This window comes from Crocuta crocuta, unplaced genomic scaffold (genome assembly GCF_008692635.1).
Source record: "Crocuta crocuta isolate KB4526 unplaced genomic scaffold, BGI_CrCroc_1.0 scaffold129, whole genome shotgun sequence".
NCBI classification, from domain to species: Eukaryota; Metazoa; Chordata; class Mammalia; order Carnivora; family Hyaenidae; genus Crocuta; species Crocuta crocuta.
In genome coordinates this window covers 10,077,728-10,098,748 of record NW_027551571.1, presented here as the reverse complement: position 1 = coordinate 10,098,748, position 21,021 = coordinate 10,077,728, and the positions used below count along the sequence as shown (strand labels likewise).

At 42.4% G+C, this 21,021-nt stretch overlaps 1 protein-coding gene and 1 long non-coding RNA gene across 2 annotated transcripts in view; one reads left to right on the top strand and one right to left on the bottom strand.

Annotated features, from left to right (window-relative positions):
• Positions 1 to 21,021, top strand: part of NBAS (NBAS subunit of NRZ tethering complex) — a 334,140-nt gene that overhangs the window by 280,657 nt on the left and 32,462 nt on the right. Inside the window, exons 46-48 of the mRNA XM_077750930.1 lie at positions 2,018 to 2,220; positions 4,999 to 5,088; positions 15,091 to 15,286. Coding sequence (XP_077607056.1) covers positions 2,018 to 2,220; positions 4,999 to 5,088; positions 15,091 to 15,286 — 489 coding nt within the window. The remainder of the gene's footprint in view (positions 1 to 2,017; positions 2,221 to 4,998; positions 5,089 to 15,090; positions 15,287 to 21,021) is intronic.
• LOC144220635 (uncharacterized) lies at positions 2,745 to 6,607 on the bottom strand. Its single transcript, XR_013331806.1, has 3 exons — positions 6,544 to 6,607; positions 6,051 to 6,409; positions 2,745 to 2,812 (listed from the first exon to the last, which is right to left on the bottom strand). It is a non-coding gene; the product is annotated as an uncharacterized LOC144220635 (long non-coding RNA).

Genomic DNA, 21,021 nt, shown 5'->3' with positions numbered 1-21,021 from the left:
CCACTAATCTCCTCTTGTATTTTTCTTAAACCTTACATATTGACTGAATTGTATTCTTGGCTTGTAAAGAAATATTCCTGACTAGAAAGATCAGCCAGTGGAGAGCAGTTCAGATAATGAACAGATGAAAGACTTCAAAATGTGTATGAGACACATAAATGCAAACCCTCATGGAAAAGATAATGAGAAGAATTCAAAAGTTTGATAGCAGTTTTATTTCATTTTGTATTTTTCAGTGCTATTAGGCTGTCTAATGAATAACATTAAATGATGTACAAGCTGTATAGAAGCCTTTGCAGGGAACAAATTGGCTTTACCAATCTTGATTTTATCCTACTGACATGTACAGTACTGTCATCCATAATTATAAAAACTAGGGTAAAATCTGAATTCTTCCAAGTAAAAAATGATTATACTGATTAGTATAAAAAATTTAAATACTCGTCCTTATTTTTTAAATTAAATATGCTGTATTCAAGCCTGGAGAATTATCATTACTGTCCTTGGAACAAGTATTATCTTTCAGTGACTTGAATAACGTAAATGGGCCAAGGGGGTTATTAACAAAAACAGCCGTTTGTTTCTACTAGGCTGAGATTTAAAGGTAGCAAATGACTGCTTGCAGATGCTGTTCAGTCAGACTGCGGATGATCTATAATAGGAGACTCTTCTGGCTCCTAAATTGGACCTTATTTGATTTTACTGGAGTGCCTTTCATAACAAAACACTGGAAATAAGCTTTAGCCCTATACATTTGTCCGTTTTAAGTTCAGGCCTTAACTTTAACCTCTTTAATGGTACACGCAGTGAAAGAAGGCCCCCGTACCCTACGTTAGCGCCGTCTAAACTAGAGGCTTTTATCCTGTGACACCTCCCTTCCCTCTTGCTCAGTAGGGACCTGTGTAACTGTTCTGTTGAACTCACGGGCACTTTCTTTTTATCAGAAGTCTCACAGTGGGGAGAAGAGTAAAATGAAATGTCGTGTGCCCAACTCCCAGCATCAGTAATCATCAGAATATGACCCGTCATCTCATGCCGACCCCACCTGCCCTCTCACCCTGCTCCTGTGGACTGTTTTCCAGAAAATCCTGGTCATCTTTTCATTCTATCCCTAAATAATTCCGTATCCATTTCTCAAAGGATACGTGTTAACACAACCACTATAACATTATCCCAACCAAAACATGAACAGTGATTCCTCAGGATCATCAACTATCCAGTTAACGTTTGGATTTTTACATGGTGTTTCTCAAAGACATGGTGTTTCTAGATAACCTGAGAAACTATAAAGAACCTGGAAAGTATTCTAAACACTAAGTGATCTTATTTGGTATGATGAAAAGTAGTAGGCCCATTTTATAACTTGTTTGTCTTCACATTAATTTTTACAGATATTATCGAAGAGGGGCAGGCTATGTGTAATGGGGGAGGGGAGATGTAGTCTTTTGGATTCTGATCCTAGTTTCCCTGAACATCCCCAAGTGCCTTTGGGCATGTTACTTAACATCTTTGGTTTTCAATTTACTTTTTGGTAAACAGAGCTAATGAAAACTCTGTGTGCTCACTGTAAGCATTACATTAGGTAACACACGTATAGTACCTGGGTTTGCACAGATCAGAGCTGTTATGGTGGTTATAATATAATTACAGTAATAATACTACTGAAACTCAGACTTCATAAGCTTTACTTTGTGCCTGACATTGTGCTAAAGGCCTGGCTTTTATATGATCTTAGGCAACTTTCACAACACCCTCTATTCACAAGAGGCTCTGTCCTCATCCTCATTTTGCAAATACTGAAGGCTCACGAATAATGAGTGGGAAAAAGCAAGGACTTGTACTCAAGCCTGGTGTCCCTGAAGCCCAGGCACTTAAAAACCGCTACCTCTTCTCCAGTGTGGCATTTGTAGTTCTAGTGTCTTTGGTTTGGGACTCTTCTAAATATCCTTCACTCTGTACCTGTAGACACACCTTATTTCTATTTGACGTTTAGGGGTCACGTACCATATCTTTTCAGGAGACACTGCGGAAGTACGGTCACCTGTATGATCTGTCCCGATCAGAAAAAGGGAAAGTTCATGATCAAGCTGTGGCTATGTGTCTAGATGGTCTGCCTCTGAGAATGATTCAACAGCTGCTGCAGGTGGCCGTGGGCCCTCTCGACATCTCGCTCAAGGAAGTGGTACAGGACGCAGTAAGAAAAATAGTTTCTGCCCTGAGGTAAGCCAGCAAAGAGTCCCCGGAACCCTGAGCCAGTAATGGCACTCATTTCACAGTTAGGAAGGGAAAATGCGAGTGTGTCTGTAGAGGCATTTTATACACTGAAGCACTTCATAAAAGTGAGAGATTCTTACCAGATTTCTCAAAGTCTCGTGTCTTAAAATATCTCGAGAATGGAGAACATGAAAATGTTTCCCGGTTGGTGTTGCATGTAACTCACCCTAAAACTAACTTCTGGTTGGACCCTCTTGTGGCCACCCCCACCCCCCATCGCCATCCCCAAATAAGTCTTGAAATAAGCGAAAGGCCAAAATTAGCAGGTAGCTGAATGTCAGGCCATCATGTGACCCCAGGTGGATGGACCAATTCTGACTTTTCTACTTATACTTCTTGGTAGAGGCTGCAAAATGGTTCCCAGAAGCTTCTCTTGAAGTATACACAAGGCAAGGTTAATCATGTACTGAAGACATTAGACATCTGTTAAGTGCCTTAGAGTTTTATTTACCTGCAGTTAATGGCATGAAACCAACAATTGAGAACTTCTAGCTTTATGTCAGCATGCCGGTGTCTTCGTGGGAATGTATCTGGGAGGCTGAGGAAAGGGGGAGAGTTAAGCTACAAGAAAAATGAGGCATGAAGTGCTTTCTGTGAATAATGCAATTAGGCTGAAAGGTTTGGTTGTGTTTAATGCATTCTCCTTTTAAGCATTCTTTGTAATTCTGCATTGCTCTTGAGGAACTTTTTGATTAAATGCATGTCAGTTTTCCACAGCTGAACTGAAATCAAATGAGCCTTTTTCAGTTCAATTACCCCAGCCTCATACAGTTTTCACCTTAATGATCTGAGGTATCTGGTAATTTTATTTTACTTATTTTTTATTTTTTTATGTTTTTTAATTTATTTCTGAGAGAAAGAGAGACAGTGTGAGCAGGGGAGGATCAGAGAGAGAGGGAGACACAGAATCTGAAGCAGATGCCAGGCTCTGAGCTAGCTGTCAGCACAGAGCCCGACGTGGGGCTCAAACCCACGAACCGTAAGATCATGACCTGAGCTGAAGTTGGATGCTTAACCGACTGACCTACCCAGGTGCCCCATATCTGGTAATTTTAGAGAGAGGGAGAGACAGAGATGGAGAAATAAATATCATAACATTTTTTTTTAAGAAATAACAAATGTCAAATTAATAAAGCAGTGTTCTATTATTAGCTTATCATGTTTTGGTAGTGGTGGTAGTTATAAGAACCACCCACTTTCCTCTTTTCTTTTTTTAAAATTTTTTTTTTTAATGTTTTTATTTATTTCTAGGAGAGAGAGAGACAGTGTGAGCAGGGGAGGGTCAGAGAGAGAGGGAGTCACAGACTGAAACAGGCTCCAGGCTCTGAGCTGGCAGTCAGCACAGAGCTCGACGGGGGGCTCAAACCCATGAACCGCGAGATCATGACCTAGGCGAAAGTCGGCCGCTTAACCGACTAAGCCACCCAGGCGCCCCGTCTTTTCTTTTTTTTAATGTTTATTTATTTTTGAGAGAGAGAGAGAGACAAAGCACGAGCAGGGGAGTGTCAGAGAAAGAGGAAGACACAGAATCTGAAGCAGGCTCCAGGCTTGAGCTGTCAGCACAGATCCTGATGAGGGACTTGAACCCACAAACGTGAGATCACGACCTGTACCAAAGTCGGACGCTCAACTGACTGAGTCACCCAGGCACCACTTTCCTCTTTTCAATGATGACAGATACTTGTCGGTCACATTTTGCACCTTTTGATTCATAGCGATCATTTTTTAGTGTTTTTTAAATCAAAATTTAGATTAACCTCACAAAAACAGACATTTTGAAAAATCAGTGCTCTGAAGGATTTATTTCTTAAAAAGTGCACATTTTTGTAAATCATTAAAATAAAATATGGTATTTTTACATTTATAAAATTCTGACATAAATTCTACTTCTCTCTCCTTCCCTGCATCCAGCTGTCCTTAGTAAGATTTGGTTCTTACCTAATAAATGTTATGCTCAGCACACAGAAGACACTCAATAAATGTGAATTAAATCTTTCAGCATTGGGAGGAGAGGGAACCTCAGAAGTTCAGCTACTTCCTTTTCAAAGGAAAAGAAATTGCTACTGACAATATCCGTTAACGTTCACCTTTTAGAAAGTTAGTAGAATTTCATAGATATGAAACAACAGAGGCATGTAAAGAACTGAATCCAGCAGTTGATTTAAATCCTACCACTGAAATTATTCAGAAAACTCACCTCAAACTTCTTGTCTTCTGATGCTTTTTTTTTCAATTTGCTAGAGTCCCAGACATACACATTCATAAAATGGGCATAATAATAGTACCTGTCTTGTGGGCTCCTGGGAATTAAATGGTAGGTGTGTGTATAGTGCTCAGCCATGCCTTGTACCTTGTACCTATCATGTAAATATTAGAGGTTTTTTAAGTCCAGCTGGAGAATTTAGATGATTATATATTTAATGCTTAAAACAGCTCACTTGTATAACATCCACTGAATGTTTTTTGGATGACAGAATCCAAGTAGAGTTTATTTTCTTGCCAGAAAAGCAAGGGTATATGAGACGATGAGCTCCTTAATTAAGGGCAGAGGGCATTTCGTTTCCACACCTTGCGCACGTTGTGTGGGACTCGGTGCCCTCGCAGACCGTGTACACCGCGGACCCACATGGCTGCTGGCTCCTTCTGGGTGCGGATGCCACGCTGCTTTCTGAACTGGGAGCCCTCTTCTGAACTGGCTCTCTCTCTCTCTCTATCCCTTCACAGTGGAGGTGATGCTGAGCTCGGTGGGCCACGGGACCCCCTCCAGGTCCTGGAAAGTGTTGTCGCAGCCGTCCACACCAGCGTGGACCAGGGGTAAGCCTAGAACAGCTCGTGTGTCTCACTCAGTGGCACTCCTCAGGGTCTCAGAACTGATTGAATGTCCATGTTGATGAAACCGCCAAGACGAAGCAGTCTGCCCTGGTGACGGAGGGGCTGAGGACTTCGTGCGCCACTGAAGAGCCTCTACACCTGGCTGCCCTCTCACTCCGTCACCTCGAGCGGGACAGCCCCTTCCCTCCAGAGCCCCGTCTGCGGGGAGAGGGCGGTCTCTTCTCACCTCCTTCTGAGTGAGGCCAGGAGGGGAGGCTGCTTTGGGCTTCTTAGGAGAGAGGGGATTCACATCTCCAAGAGATTAGCTGCACTGAGTTAAGTATGGAAAATTTCTAGAACACATGTATATATTTCTTAAAGCTTTATATATGTCTGTCTTGTGGGAGGACCATGAGTGTACAGGTTTTGTAAGTCTTAAAGATGTGTGTCTCTAATGCCATTTTTAGAAAGAATTTGTCATTTAGGTTCAGTGGCAGTGATGGGGTTAACAGCAGCAAGCTGGTGGTTATATATTCACCAGAGTTTACAGATATTTTCCCCATGTCTGATATCATGTCATCCCTCTAAGCCCTGGACCCAGTTTTCTTTCCTCTCCCCTCCTTCCTTCCTTCCTTCATCCATTATTCCCTCCCTCCCTCCCTTCCTTCGTGTAGTCTTCCCAGTGTGGGGCTTGAACTCACAACTCTGAAATTAAGACCTGAGCTGAGATCAAGAGTCAGATGCTTAATTGATTGAGCTACCCAGGCGCCCCTCAGTTTTCTGTTTTTAATAGGAAACACAGTATAATAATAAAATGAAGAAATATTTGCAAAAACTCCTCAGGGTCCACTCAGTAATACAACATTTCATTTGTACGTTACCTTCTAGTTATTGTGCAGGTGCAGATATATTTTTATGTAGCTTCAATCAAAACGTATAAACACTTCATATTCTTTTTCACTTACTCGGTGTTGTGAGTCTTCCCACTTGTCTCTGTACTTTTCCTGAGTATTATCTCTGACGGTTGCGAACGCCCTGGCCATTTTGAGAGGAGGCCTTGCCCCGAGTCGCGGGCCCGGGGAAGGGAACCAGGATCCCAGCCAGGCTCTCGGTCGTCACTCAGATGCCTTGGTAGCCTGTTGGCGGGACGGCTTTGTGCCCGAGGTCTGAGCGGAAGAGCAGGACGGGCCGTCTGGGTGGATGTGGGAAAACACTGCAGTCAGGGCGCTCCGCCGGCGCCGCCTTTTGCCTTGTTCTCAACCCCTTTGCTCGTGGGTCTTTAAGTCAGAAGGAAGCTACAGCAGGGGCTGCTGTGCCTCTTACTCTAAGGAGAAATGAACCGACCTGCATGTGTACCATGCGCTGAGTCACGGGGAAGAAGACCCAGGGAAGAAATAACCTCCAGGCTCAGAGGCCCGCAGGGGCCACCAGCACCGCACCCCCCCCAGCCCTCGTTACCACACTCTGGAGGGGTAAGTGCTGGACAGATCGCACAGTGGACGGAGCGGCTGTTCTGCCCGGAGAAGGCGGGCACGATACACGAGGGGCCGCGTTGGGCCGGGTCTCTGAAGCGTGAGGCCGCGAGGACGAGGCGGGTAACGGTGCTCCGGGCTGAGGAAACGACCCGAGCCGCTGCAGACCCTCAGCCCCTTCCAGACGAGCGCCCCGCGCCTGCCTGTGCCCCGCTTCCCTGCCGGCCGCTCCCGGGGACGCTCCTGTTAGGGCACAGCCGCTTGCAGTAATGCAACCGGAGCCCGGCCTCGCAGGAGGGCAGGGGCCTGAACGGGCCCTAAGCCCCCTCCCGGGAGGGCATTGTTTTTCACAGTGCGTTTGCCGCCACATACACACGTGGATCCAAGCTGGGCTTCTTGCAGACAGACTGCTTTGGGTTTTTTTTAAGCTTTGATTTCCAAAGAGGAAGACATCGGGGAATGGAGAAGCAGAACAGGATCTTACTTGTTTATCCCGAAGACACAGAATGACAAAGTCTTCTTAACAGAAAAACTTCAGTGAACTCTTTTTTTTTTTTTTTTGCTTAAGAAAGACAAAGTCATAACTTTTATTCCTGACAAGTAGTTTTTGAATCTTCACAGTTAAACCAAAATCCTTGGCTTAGATTTCTCTTCCCAAAACTATGCCTGGCAGCATCACAGGGGCGAGTCACTCTCCCTTCCAGGGAGCTCTCAGGTGGGGCGGGGGTGTCTTTGTAGTGACATGGGGACTCGGACCCTTTTATTTTTATTTTAAAAAATTTTTTAATGTTTGGGATTTTTTTAAAATTTATTTTTGAGACAGAGACAGAACATGAGCAGGGGAAGGACAGAGAGAAAGGGAGACACAGAATCCGAAGCAGGTTCCAGGCTCCCAGCTGTCAGCGCAGAGCCCAGTATGGGGCTTGAACTCAGTAACTATGAGATCATGACCTGAGCTGAAGTTGGACACTTAACCAACTGAGGCACCCCCTCGGACCCTTTAAAGTAACCCTCTCAGTCTCTCATCACTTAGCCTGACCTCCGGGAGGCCACACCAGGCCTGTGTGTCATCCTCCCTTGCGGGGATGTGCCCAGCCTCCCTCAGTCCTGGCCCCCAAGAGGGGACATCCACTGCCCTCCATGGCGTGTTTAGAGAGCAGGTCACCTCCTCTGTGCACACTGTCCGTTGTCACACACACTCGCACGCTCTTGGGTTAGGCACACACCCTCCCATAGTGTCCTTGGCAGGCACACTGCACATGGTGAGTCATGGCTACCACCCAAGTGTTTGGTTTTGTGCCTGATTTTTAGACAGCTTATTGCCTTCATGGGCACGTCCTCCTTTGACTTCCTGTATTGGTACAAGGATGATTTGCCATTGAGCTGTAGCTTCTGCCCCATTCAGAAAGCCCCTTCCCTCGCTCTGCTCTCTTACCTGCACTGAGTGTAAGCCAACCTGCCCACCACACCCAGGCAGGCCGCCCATGCCTCCAGAGGGTCGGACAGACAGACTTCCTTTCCAGTGTAACCACAGTCTTGCCTCCTGACGTCAGGCCTAAGTATTGTAAGAATTTGAAACAATGTCAAAAATCTTATATAACCTCTACAATTGAAAACAAGATAAGGGTGATGAATTATTGAGAGGCTTGTGCATGTTACATTCATGAGTATGTTTTCTCCCATTTTTTGTGTATGCCTGTAACATGTTTTAAGAATATAATCCAAATTTCCTGTTTGTGTTAAGAATTCATTGATTAGTTTGCTTAAGAAAAATGGATTTAAAAACCTCCAGTAGCTAACAGTATTTTTCTAAAGCAATATATTTGTTAAACCTGGAACTAAGAAAATACCATCATGCATTTAAAAACAAAAAAGTAACGAGCATCGATCACCTAGTGCTATTCAACAACTCACCGAGTCCTCACAACCTCCCTATTCTACTATTATTGTCTCCATTTTATAGATTAGGAAACGATGCTTAGATGGGTTTTGTTATGTGTGTGGGGTCACCCAGCTACGGACATGCTACGAATTTCTCTCCCCATATCTCATCTGCTTCTGACATTAAAGAGCCTGCCATGGACGGTCAATGAGGCAGCCCTGCTCAAATGCCATTGTGCACAGGAACTGCCTGGGGGTCTTATTAAAATATAGATTTTACTAGAGTAGGTCCAGGTAGGGCCCGAAATTCTGCATTTGTAACTGGCTCCCACGTGCTTCCCCGTCCATGGACTGAACTTCATGGATCAAGGTCTTCAGGCATGACCTCCCTCAGTTTTCTCACCTTCTCTGTCTACTTCTCTCTGCCTTGGCCTCATTTCCTCTTCTGTTCCCGGCCTTCGTACACCTTCAGACAGTTTCCTAATAGGAATGACCCACAAATGCGAACCAGCATATTAGTGATTCTCAAAAGGATGTGCAGAAATAAAGCCACTCAGAAAACAGATAATTAATGAGGAATTCCTCTGTGCACTATTCAAAAAGGAAGAAAGATTTCCTCCAAAACTATTGAGTACTTTAGAAGTCTTTGTTTGTTTAAATTGCTCCTTAATCACAGTCCAGCTATAGCCATGTAAAAACTTCATGTATGTTCAACAGCATCAGATCATTCAGACTGCACTGAGCTCTTTGGTATTACCTAGGGATTTCACAGTATTTTTTAAGCACAGAAAATAAAAGAAGAAAGAAAGCCCACAAAAGCAAATAGAATCTGATTTCTTCTTAGTCTTCATGCTCTGGGACAGAAGAAGTCATGAGATGCCCTCTGAACACCCCCAGTGTCTGAGCACTGTGTGCTGTGATACTGAGCCCTGCTAACAGCTGTGATCACCGGGCACTCTATCACTGCCGTATTTCTCGGGGCCACGTCCGGCCCTATTTACGACTTAATAGCTGGCATCCCTGCCTCATTCTAGTGAGATGAACCCAGGCTTTTATTGATAAATGAACCTCAGGAGGAGATTCTGGGTTGGCATACATTCAAGAGCAGCCAACAAAGAAGTTTGTAGTATTTGTCAAAGGTTAAGACTGGAGATTGGAATTGTGTGCACATCGAAATTGTTTCCTTTGTGAGGATTTTTTCTTTTCATAGAATTTGACTCTGTTAATTATCTGAAGAAAGTCACACTTTCTACACTCCTGCAATACCACTGACGTCTCCTGCCCTCATTTATTTGCAGTTCTCTCCTTCCTGTTGCTTGCCGGGTGCCCCAGTTATTTCATGGGAGCTAATAAAGAGGAGGGACCACACCCTGGGATGTCCATGCCACCCAGCTCCCTATGCAGGAAGCAAAGTGTGCGCGGTGTGTGGATCGATTATAAGGGACCCTCTTAGAATATGAGCATTGGTGTCTCTCACCATTGGCTCACTTACATTTACTTGCTCGCTCCTCCTCCCTCCCTCTTTAATCTCCCCGGGCATTTTACAGATCAGGGTTTGCACAGTCATTTCTCACTGAGGCCAGGCAAGTAATGGACATGAGCAAGGGGCGCTGGGCTTAAGGAGAGGTCGGAGGTGGTAGCCGCCGAGGGTCACAGGAGCTCACACAGGTCTTGTCTAAAGGCAACAGCGGCCCGTGTGTCCTTTCCTTTCAGCTTTTCAAGAGGGGCTGGGTTGTTAGGGGAATAGATCCGAAGAGATCTCATCACAAGGGAAAAGATTTTTTTTTCCATCCAGACGAGGTGATGGATGTTAACTTATTGTGTAATCATTTCACAATACATGTAAGTCAAATCATTATGCTCTACACCTTAAACTTAGTGCCGTAAATCACTAATATCTCAGTACAGCTGGGGGGAGGGCAGAAAGAGGAGCTGGAAAATCTTGATTTTTCTATAAAATATTTAGATTTTGAAACATCAACAAATACCATGCAAGGCACCACAAAAATTTGGCTGCTGGTTTGTAACTAGAATACAGAAGATTCAACTAAGCGACCTTCTTTCTTTTCCCTTCAGACATTCAGATTCTGTGACATTTATGTTTACAAGAAATCACAGTGGTCTGTGTTTTTCTTATCTGAATGCAGTTTCTTTCCTTCACCCGTTCTCAAATAAGAACAGTAATTTCATTTTGTGTAGTGCATCATGATTGTATAAAGTGCTTTTAGTGTTTACTATCTCTTTTTATGTCTCTTCACTATTTAAATGCCAGATTGAGTTCTCCGGTTATGAATATGCCATGCAGAATCTGAAAATTCTTTTACCAAGGATTAGCTTATAAATCTTCTCAAAATCGGTCTTTTTGCTTTGATTCAGTCATTGCCTTTGTTTGGTTGACATCTCCCTTCCTTTTGTGAATGTCCTGTCGTGCTCCATCACCTAATAGAACTAACCGTTTGGCGAGCATATTTTTGCTATTCTTGTCGCTGCTGCTGTTCTTCTCCATTAATAGAGCTATTTCAGAGGACTCCTTATTTTTTGATCCAAAACCAATTATATGAATATGTGTTTCCTCTAGTAGTTAATTTTTCTTTAAATAGAGTAGTAAGTTCCTCTATGCAGTATAAAAACCTCCTCCCCCTGGGGTGCCTGGGTGGCTCAGTCAGTTAAGCGTGACTTCAGCTCAGGTCATGATCTCACGGTTCGTGAGTTCAAGTCCCATGTCAGGCTCTGTGCTGACAGCTCAGAGCCTGGAGGGTGCTTCAGATTCTGTGTTTCCCCCTCTCTCTGCCTCTCCCTTGCTCATGCTCTCTCTCTCTCTCTCCAAAAATAAAAACATTAAAAAAATGTTTAATTTTTAAATAAAAAAACCTCCTCCCCAGAAAATCCTCACTACAGAGGAAAAGGTGGAAAATGTCCATGTATTTGCAGTGAAACTATGAGCCTTTTTTTCTTTTATCTGTTTTATAACTTTTTAAAAACATTTGTATGACTTTCATAATAAAGTAAAAATGTTTTGAAATAATGTTTTTTTTATTCCTAAGCTCATTAAATTCTCCCAGCCNATTATGAAAGTCATAACTGTTTATTTTTCACCCACCTATTTACTTCAAACATTTCAAACCCAGAGAAAAGTTGCAAGGATAGAAAAAAATAATGCCTATGTATGCTTCCCCTTGATTTACCAATTTGTTACCATTTTATCAAAAATCCTGCTCTTTTCTCTGTACATGGGTGTATATGAGTATTTGATGAGTCATGAGAGTGACTGTGGATTTTAAAAACTCAGGTTTAAATTAAAATGTTAACCATTTTGCAGCTGAAATCTTTGGGAGATAGCATGTAGGCCATATCCTTGGGTAGTTTTCCCATAGAGCTGCCTTTCGTTGCTGTGTTGTCTTATTAAACACCAGTATTCACATGGATATACGGTGAAGCTCATCTGGAACATGGTGCTTCTGAAACACAGCATGTCTGTTCTGGGGATGAGTTTTCACAATTTGATTATGTGTTTGAACTGTCAACCCACAGTTAAGTAGTTTCCTCCAAAATACCAAGTGTTATCCACTGCACAGTGAACTCCAATGTAAATGGACTTGAACTCAGTTTGACTTGGAAAGCATTATAATAATCTTTCTCTATCACATCAGTATCTAAATAATTTTAATCAGCTGCCATAGTGTTCTGGAACATACCCCCTATTTGGTTCAGTAATAGTGCAGTAATTGATAAAGGCAGAAAGATAGTCCAAGTTCAAAAACTGGCTTCACTCCTTAGACATTAAACTTGACTGCAGATCAGAGACGATAACAGAACTCGTAAAAGAGGTAGTTATGATGAAATGATTTCATTCTTATCTCATAGTAACTTTCATAAGTTATTACTATTGTTGTCATTCTTGTTCACCCTGGTCAGGTCTTGGGTTCTGGTTAGAACTCTGGGACTCCCCCTTCTTCCCCTTCCAGCTCGTCCAGCTGCTTGCTCCTCACCTGGCACTTGGGTGACAGCATAGTGCTTTGGATTCCAGGCCAAAAATGTGCTTTAAACCCCTCTTCTCCTAATTATACCGCCTGCAGGCCTCACCAGAAAGAGCCTGAGCCTGGCCCGGGCTGTTGACTTCTCTAATCACTTAACATGATTATGATGTCTCAGTGCTCAGAAACCCTCAGTGTTCTCATCCACACCAAGACCAAACGTCCTCCATAATAATGGCTGCCAACTAATTGAAGCACCTAGTTGTAGGTCTGAGCATGTATTATGTGCTTTAAATTTAGTATTTACCTATTTGTTTCATTCTCAAAACCTTCATGAGTAAGGGGTTGGTATCTCTCTCCAATGTACAAATAAGGAACCGAGGCTCTGAGCCATTAAATGACTTCCGGTCAGCGACACACTGTCAGGAAGAGGGGATTCTGGGAACTGAATGTGGGCCTGACGGCTGCAGAGCCTGTGCTATCAAATATCAAAGCAGGAAGCTGCACCGCTTTTGCAGCCATGGGTGCCTGCTCTCGGTTACTCAGCTGAGGAGGCCTTACTGGCCACCGGAGCCCTCTCCTCTCATTTCCCGCCCCACATCTGCTCTTTCATCGCTCCCTGGACGCGCTCTGTCCTTTGAAATCCTTGACTCTTTTTCTCGCTGGTCTCTTGATCTGGATGATATTTTCCCGCCTTTCCATTGACATGCAGCCCACTTGTCCTTTATGATCCTGTTCAAATGCCACGGCCTCAGTGAAGCCTTCCCTGGCCTACTCTCTCTTCCTCCAAAAAGATTGTTCATATTTACGTATATTAGTAATTTGAATAATAGTCACTTTTAAAATCTTTCTGGACAATATTAGTTCTCTGAAAGCAGGACTCCTGTGATTTTCATCCCTGTATCCATCCTGCACAAACTAGTGCTTTCATGACACTTAATGATAATAATCATAATGATCTTTATGCAGATGATGCTTACTATTTATTAAGTACTTCCTCCATGCCATCTACTGTGGCTCATTACTTTCTATACGTCACCTTGGTTTCACAGACTTCAAGAGACACACTTTCAGGATCTATGTCTACTTCACTGTAAAATGGGAATGATGACAGTCATGGTGTTTATCTAGAGTTGTTAGCACATGGGGGGGCCGGAGCTCAAGGTCCATCACGTTCCCCCCAAATACTTGCCCCCCCACATGATACTGTCTGCTCACTTTGCACATAGATTTCCAAGAAATCTTGGTGGTGGTCTGCTTTTCTTGTACCCCGATTTTGCCGTTTTTGACACACATCAAGGCCACTCATAGGTATAACTGACAAACGACTTTGTAGATTTAGAAAATGCTTAAGCCACTTGTCCATGGCATTTTAGAATTTCTTTTATTCCTAAAGACAAATAAGGAACTGTTTTTTAATTTGAATTTTTATGAAACTGTACTGACAAATGTATTATAGAATGCGTGGTAACTGAAACACTCAGTGGTATTGTAGAATTTTTAAAAATATCCTGTGGTCTTGTTAGGTCATGGAATTTGGGACTTGGTCTTGGTGATTTATTGCTGGAAGTCTCATAAAGAGGTCATTATGGCAAAACCTATGTGAGTCAATGCTTTAGCCCTGCTCTCCAGGGCCTTGTGCAAGTGACGTATCCATATGAGACCTTTTACCGGTAATCAATAGTAATTCATTGACCTCCTCATCAAACCAGTTTTCCTGAGATGGCCCATTTGGGATTACAAGAGAAGAGATTCTAGCACTGGATAGAAAGTTGTACACATATTCCCTTCTCTGAAGCCTTTCCGACTTCACAGGTCTTTAATAACCACCCACTCATATTTTATCTTTAGGGGAGTACAAAACTTGATACTCCTACCCCATGTTGAAATTCTGTCAGAGAGAAAACTGTAGAAAGAACATGGACTTTGAGGTCATATTGCACTATTCTAGATGTCTGTGGGCGTATCATAGCCCTTCCTTAAAGCCTATTTCCTCATCTATAAAAGGGAATTTATATGTATAGCATAAGGACTATAGTTAACAATGCTCTATTATATGTTTGAAGGTTACTAAAACTGTAGATCTAAAAAATTCTAATCTCGAGAAAAAGGTTTGTAACTATGTCAGGTAATGGGTGTTAACTTATTATTAGCAATCATTCCACAATATATACATATATCAAATCATTATGTTATTCATCTTAAACTTATATAATGTTATATGTCAGTTATCTCTACAAATGAAAAAAACCTTTAAAAAATGGAATATTTATAATATCAATTTTGCATAGTTACTGTCAACTAGTAATTGTTTACATGAAATTACTTAGATGATGCCTACCTCTGTTAGTAGCATTAATAAAAGTAAGCTATTAAACTTTTATTCAACTTTTCGTAAGAAATATAGTAGCTAAGAACATGACTGTTTTTCCTCTGCTTTATGTAACTCAGTATGATACTATAAAAATGTGTAAAAAGTGCATTCATTTTACGTAGTTGGTAAATGCCTAACATGACCTCCTTAAGCCATTTAGATGGAACCTAAATTTCTCTTCTTAATAGGAACAGAACAAAGTCACCCACCAAACAAGTCTTTGGGTCAGTCACCATATTGGATTACTGGAATTTTTTAAAGAAGACTTAGGAGTCTCTCTCTAATCCTTGACTTTGCCCTTCAGGGAGGACCTGGTCTCCTCGGATGACCTCCTGGAGTGGCTGCGGCCTTTCTGTGCTGACGACGCCTGGCCCGTGAGGCCCCGCATTCAGGTGCTGCAGATTTTGGGACAGTCGTTTAACCTGACTGAGGAGGATGGCAAGCTCCTTGTGTTCTTTAGAACGGAAGCGATTCTCAAAGCCACTTGGCCCCAGAGACAGGTAAGGGAGCATCTGACTGGTTATTGAATGGTTTTCCAATTAAAAATAATTGGAGGTCATTTCTCAATTACTTTAAAACCCCCTCCAGTGAATAATCAGCTTGGTAATGTGGACTTTACACTGTGTTTGGCTATTGGGTAAATATGTTTGGGTTGTATTGGATTGAACTGGTTTGTATTTTTCCCTATGTTTGGACATGCCTGGAGTGATGTCTCATTCACCTCACATGTGTGTGGCATTTTTCTCTTCCTAGGATATAGTCAGGATTCCTGACAGTATTCGTTAATTATCGCAGCTCTCCCTGTCCCTGGAGAAATGCAGATCTAAATGGAAATGCAGTGCGCAGTTCAGCTAATTCACTTTTTTTCATACTCTGCCCAGGCAGGCAGGTGCCCTCTCTCTCTTCTGTATCTAGATCGACAATATAGCACACACACGAGATCTTTTTCTCTATTCATCCTTCAAGGCTCACTTGGTCTGTCACCTCTTTGAAACCTTCAAACTTAACTAGACCTTGAACTCCACACGTTCCAGCTTTATCTGTATCATCATCATCATCATCATCACAGTCTTGTCTCCTCTCTTGTCTCCCCACTACTGTGAAAATTCAGAAGCTCTGGAGGATGTATTGTCTTTTGAATCCCCCTAAGTATGCTGTACTCATATTTGGAGCTCAAATACTTGTTGATTGAGTAAACGAGAGTGCTGATTCCTGAATCAAAGAAATATGGTGGCCGTTGAAGTTTAGCTCCAACTCTAAATTGGTATATCCTGAAGACATAGGATGTAAGGGTCAGTAATCTCAGTCAAGGGTGTCAGCTGGCAGACCATACACCAATAAAATAAGGCTTCCCATCTAATCTGCTCTGCAAGAGAGTTTCCTGGAAGAATGATAGCAACTCAGTTTACCTTCTAGTTTTAAAGCTTTGCTTTCTAATTAGTATTATGTCCTTATTACTACATTGAAAGAACAATGAGTTTCTCTCTTAAAAAATGAGTCAGATATTAAGAATATCTTGAGACTCAACTCAGAACATCTTCATAATTATTATCTTACATATTCTTATTTACCTATATGAGAGAAATGGGTAAATACTCTTATCTAGTCTTTAGAGTCAGAGAATTTGAGATTCAGAAAAGATGGACTTATCAGGGATTCTCTAATCTCGCCAAATTGCCGAACTGGGTTGTATTAAAAGTTACTGGTATCTGAATAATACTCTTTCTGAAGCCCCATGGCCTTACTAACGTATTTAGTCTCAACATTTTGCCTTGATTTACATGAAGGGATCACTAAGGAGCAGTCTATGAACACAAATGCAATGGACTACAAAATCTATCCCAGGCTTCTGGTACAGTAAACATTACAGGTATGCTTGTTTTTAGCAGTGGGAAGGTACAGGTAGCATCTCTGAGTTAAACTCAAAATTAGGTCATGTTATTTTCGCCACATGGAATCTTGGATTATGACTCCTTCTGCAACAAATGAACATCCCTACTGTTAGGTACTTTTCTGTGACAGAACCTCCATTTTTTAACTTCTCGACCTTACTCAGTTTCATCTTCACTGTTGGCTGAAGCCTGGCAGAAAGATGAGGCCAGTTTCTCTGGTTGTAGCCTCACTTCGTGCTATGTCAGATCAGTATACCAGAAATAATACCATGTAGCGTGGAGGCCAGGGAAAGGGGAAGACACCCGTCCTACCTGTCACGTTGAAACAGTAGAACATATACTTTCTTATTTGGGCCAGAATGCTTCAGAAATAGTAGGAGTTTAACCATGATCTCTTCTTTTAAGTTTTTCTTAATGTTCCACTTACCCAGAGAACAAGTTCCAACTCTTATATGATTTCAGTGATTTCTGGATATTTCTGAGATTTTAATTTCTTTACAGCATGGAGCCTGTTTCGGATTCTCTGCCTCCCTCTCTCTCTGCCCCTCCCCCACTCATGCTCTGTCTCTCTGTCTCAAAATTAAATAAAACCCCCAAAAAAAAGTAAAAAAAAAGGGTGGGGGGTCCGGGTGGCTCGGTTGGTTAAGCGTCCAACTTCAGCTCAGGTCATGATCTCACGGTTCGTGGGTTCGAGTCCCGCATCAGGTTCTGTGCTGACAGCTCAGAGCCTGGAGCCTGTTTCAGATTCTATATCTCCCTCTCTCTCTGCCCCTCCCCCACTCATGCTCTGTCTCTCTCTGTCTCAAAATTAAATAAAACCAAAAAAAATAATAATAATAATTTCTTTATAGCAAAACTTTTCCAAATGGAGGATTTAAGGAGGCTCAGCCTTTTTGTTAAGATTCCTTTTCTGTGTACTTTTCTAAATTGGCCTGTGACCATTTCGCTGAGCACAGTCTGGTTTCTCTCCTTTGCACAGTGTGTATGGCGAGTTTCCTTTCACCACTGTTTCCTCTGGTGGTGAAAACTTTTTCAGGCCCTTAGAAAACGTCTCTCCTGACCTCTCTGATTCCAGTAAAACTCATCCCGTGCCTCCTTACCCCTTTTAACTTCTCCCCCCTCCTACTTTGTCCTCATATAAGAGCAATTCCCTTGCCCTTGGAAGCTATCCAACTTTTCTTTAAAGTATTTGGTAGTGGACATAAGAAAACTACCATAGTAGCTTAATTTCATCATTCACCTATAGTCTTCCTCCCAAAATAAATTAAATCAGTGAGAATCTCCTCCTCCTCCTATAAAAATTAAGTATTCTCTGTCAGCCTGCCATTGCTGTGTCCCATCTGTTTTGGAGGGCAAGTGAATTTGGCCAGGGAACTCTGTTTATGACCGTAAATAACTGTTTGCTGCATGGAAAGCGAATGCAGAAAAATTGTGGCTTCACAATGGGAACAGTAGCAACTTGTAGAGTGTTACAGAAGTGTGCTCATAGGTTAAATCAGAAGCCGTCTCCATGATTGTTTTTAAAAAACTGTGTTACCTTTCACTCGAGCAGTAGAAAGATCATTGGCTCTGGGGGGACAAATCCTTCAGAAACATATGTCTTGGCCACCCTCTCTCCTCGCCGTTGCTTCATCATCTTGGAGAAGATTCCTAAACCGTGATGCCGGAGTCCAGCTCCAGCAGGTCCAGGGGTCCCTGAAGGATGGACGGTGTTGGCGAGAGAGGGATGAGAGAGCCACTGAGATTCTTTCTGATCACCAGGCAGGCATCTCCGCATTGTCAGAGACTCAACTTTATTTTATGATTAAGTGTTTGGGAGATAGCACAGAAGTGACATTCAGATGATAAATGTTTTAATCAGTAAACACTTTCCAGAACATTGATATGCATAGCCTTATTATTATGATTTAGATAAGGGTACTCATGCTCATCATAGGAGGAAGGAAGGTATCTTTAGTATTCAAATACAAACAGGATAATGCTTTTAGCATAGTAAAGGCAAAAGTTAGTTGTTTGTGAGCAGGGGTCAGTAGCCTGTTTATCACTTAATGGGAAGTATTAAGAAAAACAGGTTTTTTAGGAAACACAGTGTTTGCTCCTATAACCACAAAAGAAAACATCTAAACATTAGCCACGGGGCTCATAGTTCCTATAACGTCATCCATGCCCAGGAATAGTACATCAGTCTGTACCAAAGTTATTATTTTCTTAATGTAAACCCGAAAGCAATGGCTGACCTTTACGTGTCATTGATTACTCAGTCCTGATCACTATTTCCAGATTACTAAGCATCAACGTTTTTCCAAGCCACAACAGTTTCCTTCACCAGGTGCAGCCATCATACCAGGGCCAGAATAAGTCACTCCCGGATGCCAGTCAACAAGGTGCTTTGGGGGTCCGTGCTCAAGCAGAAACCATTGAGTAGAGGTGGATATAGGTCCTCATCTGACAGCAGGAGACCGTACAAACTTGCCTTAACCTCACAAGGAGTTTTCTCAACTAGTGAGTTCACAGTGGCTCCCAACACCGTGAGCCTCGACTACTCGGTGCGCCAAGTTGAACCTTGCACTGGAGGAGACAGAGGGTGGTTTGCTCACTGTTTTTTCTTCCACACACATTCGACTCTTCTTCATCTCCACATCCCAACGCCCTAGAAGACCCCAAAACGTTGACTACACAGGCTCTCGTCTTCTCTACTCCCTGTCCCTTTCTCCATTCTCAAAGGTAATATTAAGGATAGAGGCAGCTTCTTACAGAGCAAAGATAAGAATAGATAATGATATTGCGATGTTCAATTACCAGAAAATGTAGGACTGCTACCTTCGCTGTGGCTGGTAATCCTCTTAGGCCGACTTTGCATACATCAAAGAGGGACTTAATATTTAATTATCCTCGAGGTGCCCAAAGTAGTGGCCCTACAAATCAATGTGTTGCTGGGAAACCAGCCAGCTCCTGCAAAATTAAACACAGTCTGTGGAGCCTGCTACCTCACTGGTTCTCAGAGAGGCAGCAATTTCTAGTTTTCTAATGATTAGTTAACAGAATTAAAAATTCAGAGGCCCTCATCTTTCAACAGCTTGAGAGGCCTTCCTTTCCATTTCCAGAAAAGTGCCCCAGCATGGAGGGAAGGAGAGAAGGGAGGGGAGAGGGCGCGTGGAGGGGGAAGGGAGAGACGTATTGTGTTCATTCCCTTGGTACAGTTTATCTGAGTTTTTCGGGTTTTGTAATTTTCTAGTTAACTGGTGCATGAAAAATATGGGTCAAATACTGATGTTTCCTTAAAAACCTCCATACCCCGTCACCTTATTGTTTTTTCTGTTTTTGTATAAAAAGGGACATGTGACTCAGAGTTGCATCTTTTAAAATTTCCATCTGCCTGGGTTTATGGTTGTAAGCAATCACTAGAAAAATTAGTTTAAGGAAACTTCTGATCTTATCACAGATTCATGCATTTTGCCTACATTGAGACATGGAAGGGCATATTAACTCTTCTGGTCAAAAAGGCCAGTTTGGCTTCGTTTTGCCAAAATGTTAACAAAATACACACTTCTTTATCAGAGCTCAGACCAGGAGCAGGAGAACAGGTTCAGGATGCAAAGCTAGATTTAGTTTCTTACAAAGAATTTACTGTTGCCTTAAATGTCTTCAAAGCTAAGACTCACTGCCCTAAATGGTTTGCGTAATCAAGTGTAGGATAAGATTTGATGTTAAAAATATACGCACCCACACACATATGATATATCCCACACATATGAATTATCCATACATGTGCTATATCTTTAATAGCCATGGAAACCGATTCCTGGAACCAGATGAGACTTTCAAAAGCATGCCAGTTCCAAAGTCACATTTTATAGAAAAGGACATGATGTCCAGAAAGAAGTTACTCCCTCTGATTTTAGCTTAAATGTCACCATTTCTAAAATACTGCTTCCTAAATTAGGCCCCAGTCACCATCCATCTCATAACCTCTTTTCTTCTGATCACCACTATCTGCTCGCTTCTCCCTGCCAGTCCTTCTGTCTGTCAGTCTATTATATGATGTCTTTCTTCTTCCATTAGAATATAAATAACATGAGAACAGGGATCTTACGGACACTCAGTAAATATCTGTTGAATAAATGAATATTCAATTTTTAGAAACGTATCTAAGGTCACCTCTAAAATGGCAAGGCCAGGACCCCTGAGCTTGTCCACCGTTCTCGCCATGAATGATGAAGGACCAGACCCTGCTGCCGCCCCACCCCCCACTGGATGCAAGCAAGATGGTTTGCTCAGAATGATGGAAAGGTTTCCGCACAGTGCAGCCTGGTACTTTTAGAGTGATACTGTTTTGTACTAAT